General features: G+C 41.4%; 2 protein-coding genes across 2 annotated transcripts; both read right to left on the minus strand.

The window, feature by feature from the left end:
• Positions 1–211: 211 nt before the first annotated feature.
• On the minus strand, positions 212–6,375 carry gpr174 (G protein-coupled receptor 174). The gene is made up of 4 exons (XM_044204620.1): positions 5,883–6,375; positions 5,433–5,614; positions 2,546–3,019; positions 212–1,245 (listed from the first exon to the last, which is right to left on the minus strand). The coding sequence occupies exons 3-4, from the start codon at positions 2,771–2,773 to the stop codon at positions 406–408; spliced, it is 1,068 nt and encodes a 355-aa protein (XP_044060555.1). The 5' UTR covers positions 2,774–3,019; positions 5,433–5,614; positions 5,883–6,375; the 3' UTR covers positions 212–405.
• Positions 6,376–6,843: 468 nt separating this feature from the next.
• p2ry10 (P2Y receptor family member 10) lies at positions 6,844–10,894 on the minus strand. The gene is made up of 4 exons (XM_044204619.1): positions 10,406–10,894; positions 9,137–9,399; positions 8,873–9,053; positions 6,844–8,615 (listed from the first exon to the last, which is right to left on the minus strand). The coding sequence occupies exons 2-4, from the start codon at positions 9,319–9,321 to the stop codon at positions 7,704–7,706; spliced, it is 1,278 nt and encodes a 425-aa protein (XP_044060554.1). The 5' UTR covers positions 9,322–9,399; positions 10,406–10,894; the 3' UTR covers positions 6,844–7,703.
• Between the last annotated feature and the right edge of the window lie 786 nt (positions 10,895–11,680).

The following is an 11,680-nucleotide window of genomic DNA, read 5'->3' on the forward strand; positions in this document are numbered from 1 at the left end:
ACAGCAGCACATCGGAAAGCTAACACTAATCCTTTTATCATCCTCTGCGAGCTGCTAGCTTATCATGAAGTTGGATCTAGAGGAAAAGTGAAGTTGGGTTAAGGTTTTGCCTGTATTCTGTATTTTCCAGTGCTTATTAGACATGTTGGCACAGATGACAAGTTCCTCCTTCGTACAGGAACAGCTCACACTTATCACTGGGGGCGTCATACAAATTTTAAGACACACCTTTTATTGAAATATAAATAGAACAAATTCACATTTTGAAACTTGGTCCCATATTTTCACATCCTATTTTCACATGAATTATATTTCCCTATTTTTTTAGGAATGCATAGACTTCATTTCAGGGTTTAGTGGTAAATTTTAAACTGTTGGTCCTTCAACAAGAGAGACGAGACTAGTCTAGTCATCCTCTAAGTCCTGTCCTCCAGTTATACAGGACAGGCGCCTGCTAAAAATCATGCTATCTGGTATTTCTGGCTTGCTCAGTCGCCTCCAGAATTCACGAGTTGTGAAATAGTACATAAGTGGGTCCAGGCTGCAGTTCAGGCTGGCCAGGCAGAGCGTGACAGGGTGACATCTCAGAATTAGGTCCCTGAAGGCGCAGCTGCTTAAGGCATTGGCTTTAACCAGGAAGTCCAGGGGCATAGTGATATGGTACGGAGCAAAGCACACTAGGAAGACCACAGCACAGCTTAGCACCATCCTTAACGCCCTCCGCTTCTCCCCTCGGTCATGAATCGCCCCCTCTGTCGGCTCCCGAAGGCTCGCGGCAGTCAGACAGGTGCAGGCTAATACCAGGATGAGGGGGATGATGAAGCCCAACAGCTCCGCTATGATCAGGAGGGCCCAGGCTGCAGGAATACTGACAGACCTCATGGGCAGCTCTGAGAAACACACCAAGTTAGGTCCGGTGAGGGTGGCACTGGCCTCTGAGGTGTGGGAACTTGAATCAGAGTTTAGTTCGCTGCTGGGGTTCCTCAGCAGAGGGAAGGGCAGGCAGCCCAGGCCGACTAACAGCCAGCCTAGGGCACATATAAACACGTCTCTTCTTCGCCTGGTTGAGTTGTACTTCAGCGGGCACATGATGAGCTCACAGCGACGCACGCTGACACACACCAGGAAGTAGATGGAGGCGTACATGTTGACATACTTAAGATAGAAGCAGATCATGCAGAGAGGATGACCAAAGGGCCAGGTGTTGTTCAGGTAATAGTAGATCCGCAGAGGCAGAGAGAGCACCTGAGGAGATCAAAGAGTGTCACGATGGTTGCAGAAGAACTACAAACAATAGCAAAAAAAAAGAAAGAAAACACTGTTATCTTTAGATAATGTGCTCTTATTGTGATGACAGATCGAGCTATTCAGCAGCCCATTCACAGTTGTGATATTGTCCACCACTTTTCGAATTTGTGATCATTTAAACAGTAACACTTTATTTTAACCCCCTATATAAACCGAATATAAAGAGGTTTAGAACATACTATAACACACTTGATTGTAGTTGTATGCTGGTATAAGGACATTTTTAAGTGTTTATTGTATGTATGTACCTATAACTCCTCCCATGAAGCATCCTAACTGGAGTTTAAACAAATAATGAATGATTTACAATATAATACAGTTGTAATATGAAATTTAACCCTTTATTATATCCATTAGTTGTATTTATTAATTAAGTTCTCATTATAATTATATGTATTGTATTTCTTAATCTAGCATTAATTTATTCATAAATACTTCTTTTTTTTTACTCTCCATGACAACTGAGCAAATTCCATCTGCTAATGAAGTCCATGAGATGTGGCTGAAAGCTCTGTCAGAAATCTAGTATGTGGACCTTGGGTTACAGAATTTTTCATACTGAGGTCAAGAATGAACTTTCAAGCTCAACATAATCTCTATAAACAGATTTCTCTATCAGAATGCAGACGTCGTCAGACGATAGCCGATGGGTTCCGAGATTGAGCTCAACATGTCTTGATCACATACGTGAACAGTTGATAGATGTATTATTACACATAAAGATCTCTTTGTGTGTTTGTTCATATATCATTAAATGTCATTACAGCTGAATTATACTGAGTTATCAATCATTCATGAACTATTTATACACCAGTTATAGATCTTCATAGGGGAAGTTATAATTGTTGACAAATAAATTAATAAACACTTTAAATGTTCTTATATCTGCTAACAACTACATTATAGTGTGTTATAAACAATCTACTTATAAGTGCTTATTAGCAGCTTAAAATAAAGTGTTACCTGTTAAACGGTTAATTGAAAAAAAAATCATAGATTCATCGGTAATGAAAAAAATCATTACTCGCAGCTCTACCATACACAAAGAAGAGAATTTATCTAAACAGGAAATATCAATGATGAAAAGTTATCTCTAGTCAAATTAGATTTGATGAGTTGAAACAAACTGACAAATAGATAAATACATAAACATATGTACAGATATAAGGAATCAGATGAATGAAAACCTAATAAAAAAATCAAATAGGAAGTACAAAAGACATAGAGGGATTCTTACCTGCATCAGGTCGGCCACAGCCAGATTCATCATGAACACCACAGCCTTCTTGGTTTCTCTGATATAAGCCCTGAACACCCAAATCGCCAGCACGTTACCCAGCAGGCCTGGTGCTAAGATCACACTGTACACCACTGCATACACATGGTGCTGGTACGTGCGGACATCTTCACTGCTTTTACAGCTGTGGTTGGCAAAGTTCATCTTAAGCCAAGGGCTGTTTACCATTAACTGTTAAAACAAGCTGCCTTGTGAACCAACATCAGGAACCAACCATCAGGAAAGCTGCATGTAATCTGGGGACGGATGTGTTTGAGCATCCATGCTGTCCATTATGGCGAAGAGGAGTCCATTCTTCTTTTAGTGAAGATAAAGCGTGTCGAGCGCTGATAAACAGTTGATTTTTCAGACAGCATTCAATCCCAATCCCCAATCTCTTGCCCAGTGCATAATGGGATATGTGAAAGCAGGTATCTGTAGAAAACAGGATGATAGCTGTAAATCAGCTTCTGATGGCAGCACGTTTTGCATGTTGCAAAGATAGCTATTAGGTTTTTAGAATCAGACACATATCACATTGTACACCACTCAGTCACAAACATAAACGTATGCAAAAACACACACACGCCTGTCAACTTGAGTTCAGTTTGTTATACCAAGTGTTTTGACGTGCATAACATAATACTGTATTTGTGTGCAGATTTTGCTGTGCCATTTACAGTAAATATGCAAACCCACAGAGAAGAGAAGTTGATGCTACAATCTCCCACGTACTGTTCACTGTTGAGCACCTCCAACTGCAGAGAGCCTACATTAAACCGGTGTGAAACCCCTCACAGCGAGGCATCAGTGAAACTCCCGTAGTTAGCAAGTCAGACCAGGCGTGTGGTTAACAGGTCAGACCAAGACAAAGAGCTCTCTGTGCTTAGATATGAGGAACAACTGTTTCTGTGGTGAATCCACCGTTTTAGAATAAGTGACACCTAAATTGTGCTTTTTGATATGCAGCACAAAATGAAAGTACTTTCAGAAGATTTGAAAAACTTTTAGGTAACCTTAAACCCTGATAAACTTCAGATATTGATTTCAACTTAACAAATGGAAACATTTAGTGATGTCGGGACCTGAACTTCCAGCTTGTAGGCGTGATCCGCCTACTGCTGTTAACATTAGTAGGTGTACAGCGGCTTTGCTTCAACCCACGTAAACTGCTTAAGAATACACAACATGAGCTATGAAGATTCATCCTTTTTTCATACAGCTGTGTCTCTTTTATTGTCTGATTTGACTTATGTGAAAGTAAAAGTATGAATTGTTAGGCTTGACAGGCGGAGATACTTGCACTAAACTGATCCTAGCTAATTATGGAACAGAACAAAAGAAGTAGTTTTGTTTTCATGGTTCTGGTCTTTCAAACATACAGTATCTTTAGAGATGAGACTTCATTTATCACATTGTTCAAAAGTTACTGTAACATTTTAACTATTCAGAACATCAAGGAGGTTTGACAAGCAGCAAGAAAACAATGTGACATACAGTAAATAATACTGATGATGGTTTAACACATGTGAGAATGTTACTGCTTTTATTATTGTAAGGGAAATGACATTGACTACACTCAAGATGAAGTAGCCTTTATTATTATGTATGCCTTTATTAACTGTCAGACAAGCTTCTCAGCAGTGGTGCAATTAGTACACAGATCCTTTACTTAAGTGAAAGTACCAGTACAACAAAAATACTCTGTTACAAGTAAAAGCATTCAAGATCTTTCTGAAGTAAAAGTACAAAGTATTATCAGCAAAATGTACTTATTTTTATCGAAGTAAAAGTAATCGTTCTTCAGTGCTGTAGTATTATATACTACATTATTAGATTAATATTGATGCATCAATATGTAAGTAGCATTTTACTGTTGTAGCTGGTGGCCTAACTACCTCATAGACTGTTAAGTAAGTCCAGTGGTTCCCAACCTAGAGGTCCGGCAAAGGGTCACAAGATAAATCTTTTGGCTCGTGAGATGATTAATGGGAGAGGAAAGAAGAAAAACAAAGCTCTGCTACAGAAATTTATATTTATTTTTTGGGACTTTTGACATGACAAGGAGCCCCAACTAGAGAAACCACTGGTTTAATCTAAACAGTGTGTTGTAGCTTGTGTTTTATAAGCTTATCATGTGTTTTAATGTAAAATCTTAATCTGAAAAGTAACTTTAGCTGTAAAATAAATGTAGTGGAGTCAGAAGTCCAATATTTCCCTCTGAAATATAGTGGAATAGAAGTATAAAGTATTGGAAATAGTCAAGTAAAGTACAATTACCTCACAATTGTAAATAAGTACAGCACAGTACTGTACTTTCCCGGGGAGGATATTAATGAGCAGAGGAATTTTGGATAAGTAAAGAGAGGGTGTTATAAACTCTTCCACAGCTGACCTCTGCCTCTGCGCTCTGACTGCCTTTTTATCTGACTTCACAGCACTCAGAAAGATCTCCCAGTGGACCCTCAGTCCTTAGTCTTCCTTTTAGCTTCACAGACCTTTGACCTGTGTGTGACTGTTCTAGTGTGATTCTTCTCTCGTTACTTTCACTTTTGCACGTACAGTTTGCTTCTGTTAGAGGCTGTCTGTTATGATCTCAAAGGACTTTGTAGGGATGACCAATAACAGTTCTTTCATTTCCTCCTTGGCGGCCTATGCCAGTAGTCTTATGTGTACAATGACGACCTATCGAGGCCAGCCCTTATGTAATGTCCAGTAGCTACATGTCATCTTATTGTGATGGAAACATCACTGTATGTCTTTGGATCTTGTTGATATTTGGATACAATGGGTTAGGGGTATACGAAGAGTTAGAGTTATATGAAATTTCTCTGAGCTGCACCCCTACCTTAGGATTCAGCAGTTTAAGTCCTCTGATCTTGCCAACGGAAACGCATTATTTCATCCACTGTGATTCATCTGTCTGTGGGTTGTTGGCGCGTTAGTGCTTTTCCACTCAGACACGACGTCTGGCCTCGTGTATCAGCACCCAAAATGTTGGCAGCGAGCACCCAGGTCCCTCCACGTGTGCTGTTCCAACACACAAAACATGTCATGATCACCATCCCAGACACTATACACAGACAGATAAAGGAACACACACTCTGACACTGGCCTACAGACACTCATTCACACCCTCAACATAACAGACATTCCTCACATTGGAGAAACATGCGAGATCCCCCATGAGGCATGACTCCACACTGAAAGCATCCAGCTGTTACAGCCTCTCGCACAAAAGCTTAAACCCACAGTTTTTTTTTAACAATCTATTATAAATTGACAGTTGATTTCTCACCTTTGTCTTCACACCTGAAAATGTGTCGCATCGAAAAGCAGAGGGATAAAGCATCAGCCAACACACATGCCATCCCCTCCCTCCTCCCCCTTAGATACTATTCAATTTCTCTGTCCCAACCTCTCTCTTTCTCACTCTTTTCTCTCACATTATCTCTTGTTCTGCCTCTTCATTTTCTACTGTCTTTTTCTTGTTATCTAATGTTATTTCCTGTTTTGAAATCTCACCGCGTTCCCTCTATATCTCTATCTGTCTTGCTCTCTCTGTGTCGCTGCTGTACTATGGTTTTTAGCACACAGAGGGCTTCCTGTGAGTGTGGGGGTGTGGTTTACAAGCATTTTTGACACCATGACTTCTGCTATTGCTATGGCTACTTTTTTCCTTGTGGACGACATCTATTCGCCGTGTGTGTCCTTTTGATGACAGATGAAAACATTGTAATATATCAGGACTGAGAATCAATACTAAAACTAGAAACTGAAAAAGTTTTTTTTTTTTTTTTAACTGCTTTTGGTTTCTTTCTCTCACATATTTCATAACATGGTATGTTCAGTTACTAAATAGCAGATCAAATTTGATGCAATGCTGGAGTATGACAGCAAAAAGATAAGCAGTGGGTGCATTTTGGTGGGTGAATCAGACACCTGGCAGATTTTCCAAAGGTGGGCTGCATACATCTGCCGGGGGTTGGGGGTAGCCTCAGTGTTGACTCAGACTTGGGTTAAGCAGATGCAAGAGGAGGTGGGGGGTTACTGAGTTTAAAAGCCGACCTCAGAGACTGGCAGTTACCGGTTTTTCAGAGCTGCTGCAACTCCTGCCAACTGTCTTCACCACTTTGCATTGTGAGAGGAAGTACAGCAAAAAATGAGTTGGCACCTGTTTTGTTATGCTGTAACCCAGAGGAAACCTCAGCATGAAAGAACCTTGGCTACAAAACAGAGACAAATATCACAGCATCACATAAGACATAAAGCACAGACTTGCTTTTATTTACAGTACATTCACATGCATTTACATACAGCTTTGACATTTACGATATAGCTTATTTTCAGTTGTTGCATTTTTACTAAAGATAAACAACAAGCTATAGGTTACGTATATTATGTATAACTACGATGATTTTCACATAGATGTTATGTGCACACTCATCATGAAACACAGATGTACATCATTTCAGCGGCTGATTGAAGATTTGTTTGCTCTAAAGTCAGGGGTTTTGAAAGTCAGGGCGGCTCAAAACAGTTTCAGGGGAGGCTCAGAATAGAATAGCCTAAATGTGTGTGATTTGGTTAAAAAGATAGTTCAGAGATACAGTAGTTTTGGGGAATTTTACTATTTTTTATATTTATATTATTTATATTTATATTCCCACTTTCCCAGAGTCAGAAACTAATAAATGCCTTGGGGCAGACCTTTTTTATGTATTTGCTGTAGTATGAAGTTATGTCAAACAGCAATATTAAGCTATCTTGGCTCAATCGTTGAGTGTCTATGGGATCAAATAACATAATCATGATCCCATGAGGCATCCAGGAATTGAGCGAAACTAAGCAAGTAAACTAAGGGGGGGTGAGGGGCCGCCTTTTTCCAAGCTTTGTCTGAGGGGAGGCCCACAGTGTCAAATCTAAAATGATGTCCTCCGGGAGGTTCTTCACATTTGGGTCAGTTTGTATTCAGACAGCTGCGACATGTGAAATCATCTCTTTGTCCAACTTGGATCATGTCTGTTTTCAAGTTCAACAGAATGCATTATGGAGATGCATCTGTTTCATCATGTTTAGCTGTGTCATTCCTTGTGGAAAAAAACTAATCTGAATAATGCTACTCCCTGTCTGAGCAGCTACTTTCCATGCTCGTCAGTCTGTGCTGCGCAGGACGCTGGGTCGGGGAGCTGATAGGGGAGGAGAGGAGTGAAGTGGTGAAGGAGGAAGTGCGCCTGGTGAGGTGCAATCTGAACTCGGCTGTTAGAAAGTAATAAAGCACAGGGTTGAGGCAGCAGCTTAGGCTCGCCAGGCACAGGGACACCGGGTGAAACTGACGCACAGCCAGCTGCGTCGCACAGTGGGACACTATATTCTGCGATACCATCAGGTAGAGCAGGAAGCTGAGGTGGTAGGGGGCAAAGCAGAACAAGAAGAGGGCAAAGCAGCTCAGCACCAACCGTAGAGCGCGCCGCTTCTCACCGTTCATCTGCTTCTCATGATATTTATCTGTCTGAGAGTTGGAGGTGACTGACTGGAGTCGGCTGCGTCCTGAGGCGTTGAGTGCGGACGAGTTTTGCTGATCCTGGGTCGGTCTTTGGTTGAGGGACTGGGTGATGCGGATGGAGCTGTAACTGATGCAGGCCAAAGGAATCAAGAAACCAAACAGCTCAGCAAAAGCCATCATGGTGACCGACAGAGAGAGGGGCAGAGGACGCATGGGCAAGTCCTTAAAACAGCCTTGTCTGGAGACTAGCTCCAAACTGCTGGGGCTTGTACTCGCGTAAAGCTTGGTGTAACCTGAGGGGTGTTGTGTAGAAGTGGCATCCAGAGAATAGGACATGTTATAGACTGTCTTAGTGGCAGTGATGGTGCCACTGCTACTGCTGCTGCGCATCAGAATGAAAGGCGAGCAGCCCAGACCCACCACCACCCACACTATAATGCTGATCAACAGGTCATAGCGTCGCCTCCACCGGCGAGCAGCAAACGGATCGAGCATGAAGACACACCTCTGCACGCTGATACACACCTGGAAACAGAAAAAATAGTGAAATGAAAATTATCAACCAGGTTTGGAGCCACAGGAAGTAAATTTCTTCTAAGAAATGAGGAGAAGGGATTCACGGGCTTAGACCTGAATGACTTCCTGTTATTCCCAAAGTTATGCGTTGACATTTAAATCCTTTTAAATAGATGAGAAATTGCTAAGCTGTCATTTGAGTTCCCTCATTCCTTCTAGTATCTTCAGAGTATTCCAGGATTATCTTCACTTTACTGCCTGCTTACCAGGAACACTATAGCGGCGTACATGTTGAGGTATTTGAGGTAGAAGCAGAACAAGCAGATGCCTTGTCCAAAGGGCCACTCATGTGTGAAGTAATAATAAATCCTGAGGGGCAGAGAGAGGATGTGGGCCAGGTCTGCTAACGCCAGGTTTATCATGTAGATCACCGCCTTGGTCTTCTTACTGTGGGGCAACATGCAGAAGAAGAAGTTAGCCATGTCCAAGAACGTGCTTGAGGCTTTACATGTGTGTGTTTGTACGTGTACCTAATATGTCTGCAGAGGACCCAGAGAGCGATGGTATTGAGCAGCAGCCCGGGGATGAAGAGCAGCAGGTAGAAGTAGGTGTACATCTTATCCATGCACTGGTTCCAGCCGGTCATATTGTAGTCACATCCTGAGGAGGAGTTGGCCAGGGACTCCCCAGACCATCCAGACGTATTCACAGTCATCCTCTCGCTCTCAAATAGACATAATTCAACTTTCCTTTTGGTCAATCCTTCATCTTTTTACTCAGACACCCTGAACACCTGAAAGAGAAAAAGGAGAGTTGAATGTTATGTAACAAACACTCCAAACAATATGTGATACATTTCTAAAATAACTTGTGCAAAACAGAATATTTAATTTGTTGTCTTATCTGTTGCCAATAAATTGGTAACAGATAAGACAACAAATTAAATATTCAATTCCTGTAAATCATAAATGTAACAAGGAATGTGCAGTAAGCTGCCAGAAAATTATGTGTTATTATTGTGTATCATCTTGCTAAATCATAGCTTTCTTAAGGTATGAAAATGTTTGGAGTGTTTTTGTGTTTTTGCTGGATGCTATATTAAACAAGTTTATGAAAATACTGATAGAAAGTGCAGTAAATCAGAGATGTCTCTGTGTGTCTACTCTGCTTATCACTGAAGCATCACCCTTCCTTCTGCCATCAAGATGAGACCGCACCCTTCCTCTGCTGTCGCCAGAGGGGGAAAAGAGAGACAGCGACAGGGTTTTGGTGCTTTACTGTTATTTTTGATCAGATTTGACTCTTGCTCCTATTGGCCGTTTGGGCTATCAGTTAGCCACAGTCAGCCAACTGATGCCCTCACGTTACCTGTTCCGTTAAGAGTTGTGCAACAGTATGTCCTAAGCCTTGAGTTTAAGGAAGTGATACGCAAGTCAACTTTTGTGGGAACTTATGAGGATAAATTGCCGAATTGTTCTTCTCAGCATTGTTGAGAAGAAAACGTGTCACTTTGAAAACACATTTGAACAGTTTCTCCAACTATGTCTTATGTTTCAGTCTTAAAATCAAATCACTGATGACATTTCAAAAGTTACATCAAATATTGCTGCAGTGATATAATTAAGCCTTTTTTTACTTTAATAGCGCCTGTAACACGAAAGAGGATTCAATAACAAACCTCCTATCATCAGCAAAATGTGAAGCGTGACTTTGACCACAAATGTTCAGACAAAGCACAGCAATGTGACGGCCTCACAGACAGTATTAATATATTAATAATATAAAAACAGTGGCCTTACCTTGTGCTTCTCCCTATATGATCAGCATGGAGGGGAGAGGTCAGAGCCAGGAGTGAGCACCAGTGGTTGCATGCTCCAGCAGCTTCACACTCCTCTGTAAACAGCAGGCTGACGCACAAACACACTCTCCTCCTCGAGCTGTACCGTAGCAAATGGGGTCAGCAGCAAACCTTCTCACCGCACTTTAGCAGCAGAGAGAAAAACCTGTCCGTGTGTGCTTGTGAAGTCAGCAATAACCCGCCAATGATGTGGTTTCTGTTTGAAAGTGTAGTTGCGTGAGGTGACGAAGTTTGGTGTGGGCTGTTGTCAGAGTCAACTCTTGGTTTCTTAGGTACTGTGATGAGGGGAAGAGGAAGCTCTGCCCTCATGCATGTGTCTACTGTTTGCTACGTCAGTAAGTCCCCAGCAACACAGCCAAAATTTAAGATGCACACAGTATTGGGCACGCAGATAGTGTGAGTGTGTGGTTAAGAAAAAAAAAGACAGCACTATATTAATCTAAAAGAAGACAGACAGATGGGGAGGGAGATGTTAGTTCCTCTTACATAAATTAACCTAAAATTACCTCAAAAAAGTTCCTAGATTTTGAAGATATCTAAAGCAGGTGATCTGGTCAGTGGACATAGCAGAGTCTGTGGGCACCTACTGCTTTTCATGCAGTTTGTATGTACACATCTACACTACTATACTGTTTTGCAGTGTAAATGTTGTCTCATCTCAAGAGTTGCATCTTGCAACGTTTGGAGATGTTTGGTGACAAAAATGCAAGCGCCCATCCGCTTCCCCTATCAGAGACTACACTTCCTTTTTTTATAACTGTTTATCAAAGCACTAATTTTGTGAGGTAGCTTTGTGTGTACAGGTTAGACTTTTCATGTGTGCTTTAGTCCTCTAAATCTTTAAAAATGACTTGATTTGATTTCATCTGTGATTACTAATACTGAAAAATGGTTATTTGCCCTTTTGCAATATGGTTACAGTTGTGTGGTATCTAGAGAAAAAAGGTTTTCACATTGTCTCTAGTAATGCACAGCCAAGGTTCAGCAAAATGGCAGCGGTTTCATCCATCCTGTTAGTTTCACACCACTGGGTGCACGTGAAGTCACACTTGTTGACAGGCTGTAGCATGCACCTGCATGGCATGTGTGAAGCGCGATAGTGTCGTTCCACCTCAACACACACAGGTAAATATAGAGCCAGGACAGGCTGACTGTCAGCAAACATGTTGGAACACACAGAAACACATGATAATTATTGTTTTTTTTGGTGACTGAA

This window comes from Siniperca chuatsi, linkage group LG8 (genome assembly GCF_020085105.1).
Source record: "Siniperca chuatsi isolate FFG_IHB_CAS linkage group LG8, ASM2008510v1, whole genome shotgun sequence".
NCBI classification, from domain to species: Eukaryota; Metazoa; Chordata; class Actinopteri; order Centrarchiformes; family Sinipercidae; genus Siniperca; species Siniperca chuatsi.